General features: G+C 33.2%; 2 protein-coding genes across 2 annotated transcripts; one reads left to right on the forward strand and one right to left on the reverse strand.

The window, feature by feature from the left end:
• Nucleotides 1-11,805: 11,805 nt before the first annotated feature.
• Nucleotides 11,806-13,874, forward strand: LOC130999921 (uncharacterized). Its single transcript, XM_057925618.1, has one exon. It carries the CDS (start codon nucleotides 11,925-11,927, stop codon nucleotides 13,704-13,706), a length of 1,782 nt encoding a protein of 593 aa, XP_057781601.1. The 5' UTR covers nucleotides 11,806-11,924; the 3' UTR covers nucleotides 13,707-13,874.
• A 667-nt stretch (nucleotides 13,875-14,541) lies between these two features.
• LOC130999922 (uncharacterized) lies at nucleotides 14,542-16,368 on the reverse strand. Its single transcript, XM_057925619.1, has 3 exons — nucleotides 15,627-16,368; nucleotides 14,964-15,020; nucleotides 14,542-14,750 (listed from the first exon to the last, which is right to left on the reverse strand). Exons 1-3 carry the CDS (start codon nucleotides 16,101-16,103, stop codon nucleotides 14,640-14,642), a joined length of 645 nt encoding a protein of 214 aa, XP_057781602.1. The 5' UTR covers nucleotides 16,104-16,368; the 3' UTR covers nucleotides 14,542-14,639.
• Nucleotides 16,369-17,480: the final 1,112 nt, after the last annotated feature.

Consider the following 17,480-nt stretch of genomic DNA (forward strand, 5'->3'; position numbering starts at 1 on the left):
TACTGTAACCCACCAAATATGGCAGACAAAATGTATGTTCTAGCTTTCTATTCGTATTTATCTTTTATTTTGTATTTTGTGGTTGTATTTATTGTTTTAGTGAATCATTTTTTTTTATTGAACAAACAATAATGCTGCGTAGGGACGCTTTGGAGATGAGATCGACTTGTAAAAAAGTCAAGTATTTCATTTTCTCCCTCATGAAGATCACAACCTTGTACTATTTCAGGGCTCATTGTGGAAAAATGATGTGGATTGTTCTTGAGAAGCTCGTGGAAAACATCTCCACCAGCTCTGAATTCCACTGCTGCAATCAATTTCCCATGTAAACCCATCTCAAAAATTTCCCTAATTAATTGATCGATTAATATGTATAGATATATATGTATATGTGTGTGTGCCAGTGTGTGTTTAATCTCCTTGCAATCTTCCCTAAATAGGCGAGGCTTTCAGATCATGATAAGCCCACTTGTATATATTTTTTTTTATTCTTAGCTTCTTCTTCATCTTATCATGTAATTAAATATTGTGGATTTTTTTTCTTCTTAGAAAGTTGAATTTGTCGTAGCTAGTCGAGGTTCCTTAAAAAATTTACACAAATTCTCTTGTGCAGCAGTCTGTACGGTGTAGACCACTCACATACTGTAATAGGACACTTGTAATACTCTAATAGGATATTTTACATGTGTCCTATTAGAGTACGTGAGTGATCTGCATCGTGTGGGCATCCGCATGGAACGCCCTCTTCAAAAATTAATTATTATAGATTTCTAATTGTTGATGATTGAATTATTTTTATTGACATATGAATTAAAAAACTGTGATCGATGATTATCCGCATATCTCTCGATTTGATTTTATATCACAACACGAGTTTATTTACTTGCAGGGGCGGAGCCAGGGGGTGCCCGGGGGGGCTGAAGCCCCCCCCCCCCAAATTTTGAAAAAAAAAAAAAAAATTTTTTTTTTTTATAATATGTCTAAAAATGTTGTTATTATTGTTATTATATTTGTATTTTAGTAAAAAAATGTCTAAAATGTATTGAATGCCCCAAAAAAAAAAATTAGTAAATGTTGAACTATATTATCTATGAAAATGTTATTATTATTATTATTATTATATTTGTATTTTAGTAAAAAATGCCTAAATGTATTGAATGCCCCCAAAAAAAAATTTAGTAAATGTTTTGAACTATATTATCTATGAAAATGTTGTTATTATTATTATTATATTTGAATTTTAGTAAAAAAATGTCTAAAATGTATTGAATGCCCCCAAAAAAAATTTTAGTAAATGTTTTGAACTATATTATCTATGAAAATGTTGTTATTATTATTATTATATTTGTATTTTAGTAAAAAATGTCTAAAATGTATTGAATGCCCCCAAAAAAAAATTTTCGGGGGCGAACCCCCGTAACAGTTCAGCCCCCCCCCAAAAAAAATCCTGGCTCCGCCACTGTTTACTTGGATCGAGTACAAGCTAATGGAATAGAAATTATATTAGGTCGTGGGTTGTGTATGTAAACTGAAAGTCACATGAAGATAGTCTAAGAATTAATGTGATAGCTAGACATTTAATTATGATAGATTATTATCTTAGTTGCTTCAAAAATCAAAGCTGATCAGCTCTTAAATAAACATGGGCATGGTGTAATCATATATGTGTGATTCGTATCCCACCTTCTAAATGAGATAATAAAATACAAAAGATATTTATAAGAGAGAATTTACTATATCTCGTGATTGGTGTGTAACCGCAACAACATTTATCTATCTTGACATGATAGCAACGTGAATCCATTATTTTTATGCTAAATTTGCTTTCAACTAAACAAATTTGACCTTCTCAAAAAAGAAAAAAAAAAGTTATTTCTCTATCAATCACTAAGGCCCGACTTATTCTTTTTGTGTTAGTTAATCAATCACATTCAGCTCGAGGGAAATTTAATACAAAAGTCAATTCCTTGTATACAGTAATAATTAAATGTAAAAGAGTGTACTTATATGAAACTAATAATTTTTTATATATCTAATTTGATTAAATTTGAACTTTATAATATGTACAAATCGTTTAGTGATCACGCAAGGGGCGGTTCTGACCTTGTGGGGTGGATGATCGCAAAGGGCCCACGAAAAATAAGGATAAAAAAGTATTTGGATTCATATATTGTGTTCTTAATTATTTTGTTTTTTCGATCTTACTTTCAAATAATCGATTATTTTCCTTATCATAATTCCTACTTGTAGCTTTAACCATGTAGATTCGACATCTACGGGTGCATTTTTTGAACAATTTTGTTGGGTTTGATCTACGCTCACATTTAAGGTAGTTTGGGCTTGATCTTGGTTCAAATTCAATAGCCCCATGTCAATTTTTTTTTAAATATTGGGTCGGGTCAAGTTCGGCTCAAATTTAAGAGTCCAAAATATATGGACTCAATCAGGGTTCAAAAATATATATATATATATATAGGGAGAAGATCCATAGAAAATGATAACTATTTTGAGAATGAAGAATTAATCCTAGCCCTTAAATTAATACTCCCTCCGTCCACCAATTAAAGGCCTATATGAAAAAACACGGGTTTTAAGAAAAAATGTATTTTTATTACTTGAGTGGAGAAAGGGTCCCACTTTTTAAGAAAAAAATGTATTTTTATTAGTTGAGTGGAGAAAGGATCCCACTTTTTTGTAAAAAATCTTTGACTTTTTTGATTAAATAATGAATAAAAACTTACCAAAAATAGGTAGGCCTTGTTTTTGTGGACGGACCAAAAAGGCAAGTAGGCCTTGAATTGGTGGACGGAGGGAGTACAATCTAACCGTCCATATAAATTATATTAAGAAGCATCCGTTTTTTTATTAAGGTTAATTAAGTAATTGTGTTTTTTTAAGTAGTATTTCATTGATTTTGGTTGACCGAATCTAATTTATTTTTGGATGTGGTTATGTAGATATCCATCTTTAATTTTATATTATTTATTTCTTAATCATTCCTCTCTTTTTTATTATGTAACCATTTTTTTTTTGTTTCTTGTTACCCTAAAACTCGATAATAGTCAACCTTGTAAAGTTTTTGAAGCTTTCAATTTTTATGTTGTTGATGATGGAAGAAGAAGGTAATGGTTTTCATTTTTATTTTTTTTTTGATTTATTCGCCTGTTGTAGGTTTTTATTTTTGTATAGTTTTTGCTTATTATTTGTTTTATATTGTGATTTTACGTTGGGTTTTTTTGCTTTCAGTTAATTATAAAGTTGCTATTTGTTATGCATTTATTGTCAAAAAACATTGTTAACAATATTAATCTTTTTTTCTCTCTTTTTTTCATTGGTTTTTTTTGTAACACCCCGAATATTTAGATTTATTATATAAGTTTAATTATTAGTATTTTCTTGTTATAGCTTATTATTTTTTTAGATAATTACGATATATATATATATATATATATATATATATGCAGTATTAAATTTATCTAGGTTATTATTATTATTATTATTATTATTATTATTATTATTAGTATTATTTTTGTTTCCTATTAGAACTAGAACTCTTTAAAGACTAGTATAAATATGAGATCAATTTTCAAACCCTAAAAGAGACACATACGCAGACTTTGAGGGAAGAATTAAATAAGGTACTGCATTATTTTTTTTCGTCAACTAATTTTCCTTTGTAGCTTCAAAATAGTTGTTTTTTTTTTATCCTTTGGAGACTGAATTTTTTAAGTCAAATTGATGGAAGTCTTTTTGCTTGTTGTCGGGTGAGAGAGGATAACATTCAGTTTACTTTTCTTAATTATTAAAAATTCAGTTTAGGTATTAACTTTGCAAAATATGTACTGCTTCGTTTTTTTTTTCTTTTTTTTGGCTAATGGTGTAGGCATTATTATTATTATATGTAGTCATGTGGGATAGAGTTTTTGCCTTCAACTTTTTTGTTTGCAACTTAAAAGTAGTTCTAATTTATGAAACAGAAAACTGAGTTTAATTATGTATAATTTTGAGTTTTCGCTATAAAATTCTAACTACGTACTATATATATATATATATATATATATATAGATTTTCCCCTTTTGATTGATTAATCATTAAAAAATTAGCTACCGGAGCTGGACAATCTTTCTTAAGGAATAAGTTAGTTTAATTCCTGATAATTTATATTTTTTTATGCTTAAGTATATATATATATATATTATATATAAGACTTGAATATAGAATTCTTTTTAATTTAGTAATTGTATTATAAAGTTTAATTAGACCTTTATGTTTTTTCGATATGTTATGTGATTAGGTGCGGCGCAATTAAGATCCTCATTCCGGATTTTATTTAATTGCCTACGACTTTAAGGTGAGGGATTATATGCTGGTTGTTATATTCATGTATGTTTGAATGTGCTTTTAGTTCATATTTGATTATGCTTGCTCAGATACATGTCTAGATACATGTTCAGAATATCATGTTCAAGTACATGATCGGAACGCAGAATATCATGTTCAAGTACATGATCAGAACGCAGAATATCATGTTCAAGTACATGATCAGAAATCAGAATATCATGTTCAAGTACATGATCAGAAACACTCAGAATTTAGAATATGTGTATGACAATGTGAATTATTTGCATGTTTATGCGTTCGTGAATATTTGCATGGTTTCTCACTGAGTATATTTTCTATATGCTCACCCCTTATCTTTTCAGTTTTGCAGTTCTGGAGTCGAGGTGGCCATGGAAGTCGAGAATGACTAGAGATTTAATATTTCTATGGAAATTTAAATTGAACTTGTTACTTTTCAGTTTAACGTTTTTATTTTATGTTATTACTTTAGTTTGGTAAGTTGACTTTGAAATTAGTTTAAATTTTGATAATTCAAGTAATTTTATTTTTCTATCTTTCGTTTCTCGAAATTTTTAAATAGTGTTATTAATTTTAATATTTCTATGGATATTTAAGTTGAACATGTTACTTTTTAGTTTATCATTTTATTTCATGCTACTACTTTAGTTTTGGCAAGTTGATTTTAAAATGGTTTAAACTTTTATAATTCAAGAAATTTTATTTTATCTATTAGTTTTTCAAAGATTTTATATTGAAAAGTTTATGAAAATTGGGGCGTTACATTTTTTTTTATTATTATTCAGAAAATTCGATAATATGAACATGCATGATTGATAATTTATTGAATAAACGTTACAATTCAATGAATAAGTCCCATAAATATTTTGAATAATCGCATAATTCAATGAATAAGTTCCATAAATATTTTGAATAATCGTATAATTCAATGAATAAGTCCCATAAATATTTTGAATAATCGTTCAAAGAATATGTTGTTATTTATCACTGAATAATCATTATCCAATGTTGAACAAGCTAAATTAATGTATTGAAAAATCACTAGTACTAATTTATTATATATTATAATCGAACAAACTTCATCAATTTAATGAACAAGTGTTGTTAGTGTTTTGAATTCCAAGATTTTGCCAAATCCAATAGCATTAACAGCTCTACGTTGGGCATCGTTGAGATCACGTAGCCTCTTGTAGAAAGTAGCTGGTGTGCTTATTGTGTTTAGCTGTGGATAGTTGTCTTCCTCGTCATTGTTGTTATCCACAACTGCGTTACGAATGTGCCTTCTTTTGCATTTCACACCCTTTGGATTTTTCTGTCGCTTGCGTTTGTTTTTACCACTTATGTCGTCCTTGCTCCGTGAGGTAGATCCGCTATGCTTTGCATTTGATTTCTTTTTCTTGTTGGTACTGCATTTAACTGTGATGTACATTATATTAGTAAATGTAATAGTTTATTTATTAAAGGGTTATACAAACTATAGCATTCGTCATTACCTCTCTTCTTTTGTGTTTTTTTTGGTGTAGCAGTTCGGTCTTTTGGTTTACCTTGGGTAAGCATCGGTGGTACATCTTGGAAATCTGCATTTATTGGAACAATACTTAGTAATGGCATGATACAGTTTGTGTTGATAATTTCGAATAAAGACTCTTTTTATTCAAATATATTGCAAATCAGATTACAATAAGAGTAAATCAGTTGACAATTAATGGTAAATGGAATAAGAGTAAATCACTTGACAATTAGTTTCGAATAAAGAGTAAACCAATTTAGAATAATGTTAATTAAGTTTCGAATTAATGGTAAATCAGTTTAGAATAAATAGCAAACCAATTTTGAATGGTAAATAAATTCAGAATAATGTTAATTAAGTTCCGAATGAATGGTAAATCGGTTTAGAATAAATAGCAAACCAATTTTGAATGGTAAATAAATTCATAATAATGCTAAATCAGTTTAGAATGAGAATTCTAAATCAGTTAGAATATTGTTGTATTAATTTAGATTAATGTCAACTAAGGCCCGACCTATTCTTTTTGTGTTAGTTAATCAATCACATTCAGCTCGAGGGAAATTTAATACAAAAGTCAATTCCTTGTATACAGTAATAATTAAATGTAAAAGAGTGTACTTATATGAAACTAATAATTTTTTATATATCTAATTTGATTAAATTTGAACTTTATAATATGTACAAATTGTTTAGTGATCACGCAAGGGGCGGTTCTGACCTTGTGGGGTGGATGATCGCAAAGGGCCCACGAAAAATAAGGATAAAAAAGTATTTGGATTCATATATTGTGTTCTTAATTATTTTGTTTTTTCGATCTTACTTTCAAATAATCGATTATTTTCCTTATCATAATTCCTACTTGTAGCTTTAACCATGTAGATTCGACATCTACGGGTGCATTTTTTGAACAATTTTGTTGGGTTTGATCTACGCTCACATTTAAGGTAGTTTGGGCTTGATCTTGGTTCAAATTCAATAGCCCCATGTCAATTTTTTTTAAATATTGGGTCGGGTCAAGTTCGGCTCAAATTTAAGAGTCCAAAATATATGGACTCAATCAGGGTTCAAAATTATATATATATATATATATATATATATATATAGGGAGAAGATCCATAGAGAATGATAACTGTATGAATTAGCTGTGTAACTGTATGAATTGCGAAATTCATACGTGTTCTACATAGAATTCAGTCGAACTCAGGACCTTTCGCAATTCATACGTGTTACACAACTAATTCATACGTGTTCTACATAGAATTCAGCCGTTTTTAGTTTTTACAAAAAGATGTGTTTTTATTATAGCCCCACTCTATATATATATATATATATATATATATAGGAATTGGTTCAATTGAGATTTATATATATTTTGAGATTTTGAGATAAATGAACATATAAGTACATTTTGATGAACTTGTCAATTAATTTTTATGAACGCGCGTTGGTCTGGGGTTCAATCCCTACAAGTGGCGTGTTTTTTAAATAAATTAAATAGATTCATATGTTCATCAGTTATATTGGTTATGTTCAAAGAATTTATTGATATGTTCATTTATCTCAAAATCTCAAAAAATTTAAAATCTCAATATAAGCTAACCCTATATATATATATATATATATATATATATATATAGATTTGATGTGTTGAGCGCTCTTTTGAGCGACTATCGTAAGCACCAATCTTTATTCCATTTTAATTTAATTCCTTATCTTTTTATTCTACTTTTTATTAATTTCCTTTATTATTAATAATACATATCTTTATAGTTGATATGCAGATATGATATCCAATTCGTGGTCTTCTTCTTTTTTCCTCTTAACGCGCGCCGCCTCATCATACTCCTCTCTCCCAATATCGCCTCTCTCCATCTCGCCGGCGATCACGACTCATTATTGGCTGTGATACCGACCCCCCTCAGTACTCCTCACCTTCACCCGCAACAACGAAGCTTGACATCGGAGATTTCTCTTCGGAGGCCCTGTTCTGCAGCGAAACTTGACGTCAGATTCTTTCTGTTCCATGGTCTGTTGTTAGAATGCTAGATGTTTTTTGATAAAAACAATTATACTATTCCACTTCTATCAAATTTGTTTTCAGAAAAAAAATTTCAGCAGTGACCTTGTCAAATATTCAACTACTCGTGAAAAGCACAGGTCATGGTTTCTCATTTTAAATATTCAAGTGATTTGTTATGTGGATGTAGTGGTGCACTTGCTGATACCCAAGCACAGCATCAGATCCCTTGTGATCCTCACTATCTGCTAAAGATTAAGACTTCTAAAAAATGTAGCAGATCGAAAACCATATTGACAGCAAAATCTTGCTTTCACTAACCCTTATGTATTTAAACAGGGGGAATTTTGTTAGCTTCTGCTGCATTTGTTTGAACCACTGCCTGCTTCTCTACTGTGAACTATATATCAACTACACCAACATACTAAGAATTCAGACAATGCTAATTAATTAGATTTTCTAGGAATCTTTACAAAGACTTGCTTTAGTGTATATATAAGAAACTGGTAGTGCAGAGAGTTTTTGCTTATGTTTGCTTAAAGCAAAATACTTTAGACTTGTTTCTCCCACTTTTAACTCATATTTTTGAACTACAAAAAAAAGGCTCATTAATGCAGACTTCTTTTCCTTAAACATAATGATGAATTTTGAGTTAGTTAAACTAAAGTGAAGTTCATGTCACAAAATCGCCACTTGTGTTTTGGTTGTCTTCTACCTAAATTGCATCTAGTTTTTAAATATCTTAGGATTAATGACCAAAACATTAAGAACTGCATTAGTGAATGAAATGATTGTAGCAATATCTACTGACTAAACACTAGCAAGAGCTAACAACTAATGACGGCACGAACTACTCTTTCGGATCAAAGAAAAATGAACGATGGACGACGGTGATTAAAAAGCAAATAATTGAAATTTTTATTAAGAAACAGAAAACAAAAGACCAAAAACACTTGAAGGTTGCAGCACACAACCACAACTTGCACAAATGCTTCAATCTAATTAATTAGTACATCAAATTTATTGCGCACGCCAAGTGATTGACAAAATGCCTCAAAGAAAAATTTCCAGCAACTTCAACACCATTGAAATGAACGAGCCATCTCAACCACAAAAAGTCTTAATCAACCACGCCATCCCCGGCGCCACCCATCCCATGACGAACAAACCAGGGAACAGAAAGAATCTGACGTAAAGTTTCGCTGCAGAACAGGGCCTCCGAAGAGAAATCTCCGACATCAAGCTTCGTTGTTGCGGGTGAAGGTGAGGAGTACTGAGGGGGGTCGGTATCACAGCCAATAATGAGTCGTGATCGCCGGCGAGATGGAGAGAGGCGATATTGGGAGAGAGGAGTATGATGAGGCGGCGCGCGTCAAGAGGAAAAAAGAAGAAGACCACGAATTGGATATCATATCTACATATCAACTATAAAGATATGTATTATTAATAATAAAGGAAATTAATAAAAAGTAGAATAAAAAGATAAGGAATTAAATTAAAATGGAATAAAGATTGGTGCTTACGATAGTCGCTCAAAAGAGCGCTCAGCACATCAAATCTGTATATATATATATATATATAGGGGCGCGCTCCAGTGAGACCCCCTATTTTTCGTGTAACATGAGTACAATGAATAAAACATATAATACTAATGAACAAAACGTATATCTAATGAACAAGATGTATATACTGATGAAAAATAAAATTTAAAAAATTCGTAATGAATAAGACATATATACTGATGAACAGAGCCCTATATACTGATGAACAACGCAGTATATACTCATGAATAACAAAGTTTAAAATAATCTGCTCCCTCCAGGATTCGAACCCTGCGAAAAAAAAATCACCCTCCAGATACAATATCAGCCATAGGATTGATGAAATAAACGCACCAGATCATGCCCTAGATCTCACTAAAATTAGGGGGGGTCTCATTGGAGCGGCCCCCTATATAGATATATATATATATATATAAATCAAATATAGAACATAATTTCAAGAATTTGCACATGGTCCATATTATATGAGTCTCGTCCCTCATTACGTGATCAGGAATCATTAAACTCGATCATGTAAAAGGTTCGGAAAATATCTTCTCTACACGGTCAATACTATAATCACCCCATCACTCAACTTATACATGTAAAAAAATAAAAAGAAGAAGGAACAATCAAGAATTCTCTCTCAGGACTTTCTACAAACAGTTATATATCACTATATGAACAATCAAGAATTCTCTATCAGGACTTTCTACAAACAGTTATATATCAACTATATGAACAATAAAAAATTCTGTCTCAGGACTTTCCTCAAACAGTTATATATTAACCCTATGCATTCAAGAATTCTCAGTTAGGACATTCACAAACACATGGTATTTTCAATACTTGTCATCTTAGAAAGTGAAGATTTTCTGTAAACAAGTTAATCGGAAACACAATCATCTAGTATTTACAAACATAAGTTCATATTATTTGACGTTATTATTTCACTAAATACAAAGGATATATTTTCCTTCATGTGGATTTCAAATTCATTTTCTAACTTCGATTGTTCATATATAACTAAATCTTAGGGTAATTTTACATTATATTTCATTCCTTTTTTTCTCTTTCATGAACAAGGAAACACTTCATATGCTCATATTTCTTTAGGAAAGCATCGATTCAAATAGACTGTTTAAATATTCCCATCTATCTAAAATGGAGTTTCACTTTATATTGAGGCGTGTCACAAAATTTAGTTACACCTATATCATACACCTATATATACTTTTTTACATATAAATTGTTACTTACAAAATTGATAGAACTGATATTATTTTTTAGACACGCATAATAGTTACCCATCACAAGATGTCAGAATTATCTAGCAACACATTTTAGGGTAAAAATTTGTCACTAGAACATTTTGTTGTAATTGTACTTCGCTCATAAACTGTTTGCTGAAATTCATGAGAAATATTAAATTATTCTGGCATTTTTTAATAGGTAAATTATGGAATTGCTACATATTTTCTTCAAAGTTGCAGTAATGGAATTGAAGATTTGTAGAAACTAAACACTTTCATTTCATAATATCATGATCGCTCATAAACTATTCGACAAAATTCATGAGAGACTAATTACTTTACATTTCCATGATAATTAATAAGATGTTGAATTTTTATGGGTAAACTTAACATTAAATTGAATTTTTATGGGCAAACTTAACATTAAATTTTGGTATTTCCGCTCCAAGTTGATTGAGGTAAATGAGTTAGAATTACTCGGTGTGTATATATAGATCTTTCTGCTTCTAGGCTTTGAACTTGTGATCATTGAGTGTCATGCATCAAATACATGAACTTAGTACTCGTCAAACTTTTCCCACGAAATTTATTTTCCCCCTAAATTGATGCTGACATATTTACCAAAACCGTCAATGTGGCTAAATTGGTCGATGTTCAAAACGACAGAGCTCTTACATCTTCTAAACGTCGTCTTTATAAATGAAAAGTGCAATTATTTCAATTTCATGGAAAACGACTTTGTTTTCCACTTAAGTATACGATATTGTTTTGTCCTTAGCCCGTAATACTCTAGAAAAATGTGTATACTATGTAATCAATAATATGTCATGTCGAAGTTATATCAATTTCAATTTAATCGGAATTGCTCACCGTCAAAAAAATCATAAGAATACTTGATTTTTTTGAAATGGTTTATTTTCGTGTAAATTAATGAATTTTTTATATTTAGTGAAAAAAATATAAAAAATTCAAAAATATAAAAAATTCATTAATTTACACGAAAATAAACCATATAGTATTTTTATTTTGTAGGAAAATCCAGGTCACAATACTTAAAAATATAAGTAATTAAAAGATTAAAAATATATATTAAAAGTATTTATTTATGTCTTCTGCGTGCGTAGCCTCCAAGTATTTCATCCCTATAATAACTTCTCCATTACAAATTTACAATCCAACCAAAAACCCTAATTTCCACACAACAAGCAATCAATCAATCAAAAACCTTCGCTCCTCTCAGAATCATGGCCGCCGGCGCCGATCTCGTTGGACCACCGGAAATCTACCAACAACCGAAGCGGCAGAAGCTCGGCCTGACGGAGAACAATTCCCCAACGTTTCTCTCGACGGGGAACCCTTGTCTGGATTTCTTCTTCCACATCGTCCCCGACACGCCGCCGCAGGCCGTCGCCGACCGCCTGCAACTCGCGTGGCGCCACGATCCGCTCACGGCGCTCAAGCTCGTGTGCAACCTCCGCGGCGTCAAAGGCACCGGCAAATCCGACAGGGAAGGGTTCTACGCCGCCGCGCTGTGGCTACACCAGCACCACCCCAAAACCCTCGCCGGCAACGTCGCCGCCTTCGCCGGCTTCGGCTACTTCAAGGATCTCCTCGAGATCCTCTTCCGGATTCTAGACGGCTCCGAAGCGAGGAAATCGGCGAAACGGATCGGGATGAAGTGGAAATCGTGGAGAAATTTGGGAGGGAGGAGAAAAAGAATGGATTTCAGACGCCATTTTGGGGATGAAGCCTTTTCAGATCAATTGAAAACGCGTGAAGAGAAGAGGATCGAACGAGCGAGGAAGGTCGTCGATAGATTCAATGAGGACTCCGATTTCAAATTTTTCCACGAAAACGTCTCCGATCTCTTCGCTCAGCGATTGAGATCGGACATGGAGATGCTGAAATCGGAGAATTTAAACAAAATCAGCCTCGCCGCGAAGTGGTGCCCGTCGCTCGACTCCTCCTTCGACAGAATTACCTTACTGTGCGAAACGATCGGGAAGAAGGTGTTTCCGAGGGAGGAATACACCGAATACGACGGCGTTTTGGAGGCGCATTACGCTTATCGAGTGAGGGATCGGCTGAGGAAGGAAGTCCTCGTGCCGCTGCGGAAGGCGCTGGAGCTGCCGGAGATTTACATGGGAGCTCAAAATTGGGGATCGCTGCCGTACAAAAGAGTCGCCTCCGTCGCGATGAAAATCTACAAGGATCAATTCTTCAAGCACGACGAGGAGAGATTTAAACAGTATTTAGAGAAAGTTAAATCCGGCAAGGCGAAGATCGCCGCCGGCGCGCTGCTGCCGCACCAGATCATCGAGGCGCTGGATGACGGCGGCGGCGGCGGCGTGGGGGAGGAGGTGGCGGAGCTGCAGTGGAAGAGGATAGTGGACGATATGGCGAAGATCGGGAAGCTCAGTAACTGCCTCGCGATCTGCGATGTTTCTGGCAGCATGGAGGGAACTCCGATGGATGTCGCGGTGGCGCTAGGACTTCTGGTGTCGGAATTGAGCGAGGATCCATGGAAAGGGAAGCTGATCACGTTCAGTGAGCAACCTGAGATGCAAATTGTGAAAGGCACATCGTTGAAAAGGAAAATTGAATTCGTGAAAGAGATGGATTGGGGATGCAACACCGATTTCCAGAAGGTGTTTGATGTGCTGCTGAAGGTGGCGGTGGAGGGGAATTTGAAGAAGGAGGAGATGATAAAGCGGCTGTTCGTGTTCAGCGATATGGAGTTCGACGTGGCGTCGGAGAATCCGTGGGAGACGGATTACGAGGCGATCGTGAGGAAGTTTGGGGAGAATGGATTCGGAGAGTGCGTGCCGGAGATTGTGTTTTGGAATCTGAGGGATTCGAAGGCGACGCCGGTGGCGGCGGGGCAGCGGGGGGTGGCGCTGGTGAGCGGATTCTCAAAGAATATGATGAAGATGTTTCTGGAAGAGGGAGGAGTTGTGAATCCGGTGGCGGTGATGGAGGCGGCGATCGCCGGAGAGGAATATCAGAAGCTGGTTGTGCTTGATTGATTGCCATGTGTTTGATAAAAGTGTTTGATTGTTTAGTTGAGTCTTTTATTTTGCTATTTTGTTATGCTTTAGATGTTATGTTAGGTTGGTTTCAAATTTTCAATTAGTCTCGTATTCTTTTCAATGAAAAACTACATATTTCAAGGTTTAATTGGGAATTCTTGAAGTATAAGATTTTTTTTTAGTGTGGTTTATATCATAATTTGCAAGCTATTGCATAGAAATTTTTATAGACGGACTAAAATAACATATGAACGACGAATTTGACGACGGAATAAGCAACGGACAAACAACAAATGAACGACGAATTTGACATTAATTTCAAATATAACGACGGAATAAGCAACTAACTACATATGAACGACGAATTTGACATTCCAAATATCTTCAATCTATTTACCGACGAGATGGATTACACATTCAATCTCTTAGACTTTAACAAGCCCTACTCTGAGATAAATTTGAGAACCAAAACCTGAATTTGACATTCCAACTATCTTCAATCTATTTACCGACGAGCTCAAGGAATTGAGATGGATGTACTGTGAGATAAATTTGAGAACCAAAACCAAAATCGTAATTTAATTCACTCAATTGAGTCCTCGTATCAGTTCGACACATTCTTGAACATCATCTTATTTCGATGATTCCATAAGTTACAAACAACACAAGTCCATAATGCTTTCCACTAGTATATATAAGAACGACAAATTTGACATTTAATATAACAACGGAATAAGCAAATGAACGACGAATTTGGCATTCCAAATATAACAACCGAATAAGCAACTGACTAGTTACATATGAACAACGGATTAAGCCACGGACTAATATTATTCAAATCCTCGATCTATTAGTTGGAGGAAAAACGTCTTACCACTTGAGTTGCGCTTCATCGTTACTAAGCATTATAATTAAAGACAAATTCCTTAACTACATGATAATACAAGCAGGGGCAACTGCAACTGCTCCAACAGCTGTTACTACGGTACCTCCAAGAAGAAACCCTGCGTTGAGTGCCTCCAAAGTTTCCAGAATCCTTTCCTGAATAATAACAAACTTTTAATTTGTATAATCAAAATTAGTCCATTGTTAATTAAACTAAGTAATTTTTATTTTATTTTTTTAGTTAGAGAAGAGTAACAGAACTGGAGTTTGAACCTTGAACGTCACTGTTAACACAGAAGGTCATCACCGTTTGGATGTCGCGAATGTTCAATTAAACTGAGTATTAATTAACATATTACTATATCTTACTGATTTAGATCGAGAAGTTGATCGTTTAGCACCATTTTCTTGATCAGCATCATTTTTCTGCACATCATAAATAGGATTAGTTAGCGCCGTTTTCCAATCTGTGGCTCGAATTTTAGAGTGTTTTGCAGAATTTGAATCTAAAAATATCCAAAACTTTTATGAAAGTTGTAAAAATTGCCTAAATTTTAAAAAACTACAAAAAATGACTTGAACTCTCATGAAATGTGTAAAAATATATAGCTGAACTTATAAAAAAAGAAGAAAAAAAATGCCTCGATTTTTCATGAAAGTTCGGGGTTTCTTTTGCATTTTTTTTAAAGTTCATGCAATTTACAAATTTAAAAGTTGAACCATTTTTATGATTTTTATGAAAGTTCATGATATTTTTTTAAAGTTAGAGCCTTTATACAATTTTCATGAAAATTCATTATATTTTTTCTTTTTTTGCATTTGTTTAAAGTTCAGGGCCTTTATACAATATTCATGAAAGTTTGGGATTTTTTTTTTGTACATTTTCTTAAAATTTGGGCTATTTTTGCAAATTAATCACTCTAAAGTTTGAGCCATAAACTACGAATATCTCAAACATTCACATCACACAATAACTAGGCTACAAAATACTTTTGCATAAGTCCAAAAATAACTCAATTAACATAAATATACCTCACAATTATTTGGATCCTCCTCACAAGCTTTTGGATCCATGATCCGATCCAACATCGTAAGCAACGCTCTCGTATCTCTAAACTCACTGGAGGCGTGGTGGTGCTCGTACCTCCCTCCACCGTAGCAGTCGCAGCAGACGTTGTACGAGGGTTTCCCTAGGCAACGCAGGCACGAAAAGTAGGAAGCTAGAAGCAATTTGTCACATACCTTGCACCGAGGAATGGAGACTTTATCCATGTAATAAAGGGCCAACACTTCGTTGAAGTCTAGGGTTTTGTCCCCGTTCTTGTCCAATAGCTTGAAAACCTCGTCATCACTCGAGAGAGAGGATTTCACGTACTTCTTGTACTCCTGGAGGCAGACAACGTTGTTGTTGTCTGCATCCAGGGATTTGAAGAACTGTCGCGCCAGCTCTTTCTCTTGTTCTCCCCTCCCATGGTAGTAGGCCTTTGCAACTTCTCTTATCTCATTCATCTTAGTTTCCCTATACACTCTCTTAGTCACTTAGGAAGTATTGGTGAATGAATGGTATATATATTAATTTGTGTGTTCTAATTAAAATAATTAAATTATTTTTTGTGTATATGTAGGGTATGTATGATTAATTTGGAGATTAGTCTTTTTCAAAAGTCATTATAGGGAGCAGTCTTGTTTTTGGCTTGATGTGTGCACGCATTTTTAGGGTGTCCCATTTTTTGTCCCGTTAATATGTTTTGATATATAAAAAAAGGTATGAATTATTACATAAGTTAAATTAAAGTGAATGATATTTGTAATTTATCTATTATTTATTGTGGTAGCTAAAAGATCATTGTCTTTTACCGTGGGTCATGGATCACGATGAGTGAGAAATATATGCATGGAATATTTTGGTTGGTTGGTATTATATTTATAAATATTGTTCATCCAATTTTCAATAATTACCACTCTCTCCGTTCCACGAAGCATGACACAGTTTCCTTTTTGGTCTGTCCCACGAAACATGACACGTTTTTAAAAATGACAAAAAATTTACCATTTATTCACATTTTTACTTTTTCACCTACCACACTCCACACTTAATACACAAAATATCAAATTCTTAATTCCCGTGCCGAAAAGAACTGTATCATGCTTCATGGAACGGAGGAAGTATTTTTTGAATTTATTTTTATATTGATTAGAGGTTAATTAACAAAGATGTCTGACGGTGAAGCTCAGATTAGTTGATAAAATATTTTTCTGCAGTTAATAGATTAGCTTTTCTTAAGAAGAAGAAAAAAAGAATCAAGGAAAAAAACACGTAAATAAAAAAAAAGTAAAAGAAAATAAAAGGCTTATTTATATATCAAATTGTCTATTAGAATTCCTATCCAAATTCAAACACTATAAATCCATGAATACACTGTTTGTAATGTACGAATAATCATAATTCACTTAATTGGTGAAATTTTCGTCTCCTTCAAATACAATATTTATTGTTTATTGAAGATGGCATTAGTAATTACACTGATCAGAACCGATCACTTACCCACCATGAGTAAACATAACGTGTGCATCACTGATGTGATAATTTTAAAATTGTCACATTAGTGATGGACACGTTATGTTTATTCACGGTGTGTAGATGGTCGTTTCTGTTACATTATAGTGTAACCCACCAAATATGGCAGACAAAATGTCTGCTCTAGCTTTCTATTCGTATTTATCTTTTATTTTGTATTTTGCGGTTGTATTTATTGTTTTAGTGAATCATTTTTTTTTATTGAACAAACAATAATGCTGCGTAGGGACGCTTTGGAGATGAGATCGACTTGTAATTTTGTAAAAAAGTCAAGTATTTCATTTTCTCCATTTGTAGCTGGATGCCAG

The sequence above is a fragment of the Salvia miltiorrhiza genome, chromosome 8, assembly GCF_028751815.1.
Source record: "Salvia miltiorrhiza cultivar Shanhuang (shh) chromosome 8, IMPLAD_Smil_shh, whole genome shotgun sequence".
In the NCBI taxonomy this organism is placed as follows: Eukaryota; Viridiplantae; Streptophyta; class Magnoliopsida; order Lamiales; family Lamiaceae; genus Salvia; species Salvia miltiorrhiza.

Coding starts and splice junctions, on each gene's coding strand:
- LOC130999921 (XM_057925618.1), top strand. CDS start 11,925: ATGGCCGCCGGCGCCGATCTCGTTGGACCACCGGAAATCTACCAACAA.
- LOC130999922 (XM_057925619.1), bottom strand. CDS start 16,103: ATGAATGAGATAAGAGAAGTTGCAAAGGCCTACTACCATGGGAGGGGA. Junction 15,021..15,626: donor AGGATCCAAATAATTGTGAG/GTATATTTATGT, acceptor TATGATGTGCAG/AAAAATGATGCTGATCAAGA. Junction 14,751..14,963: donor CAACTTCTCGATCTAAATCA/GTAAGATATAGT, acceptor GTTATTATTCAG/GAAAGGATTCTGGAAACTTT.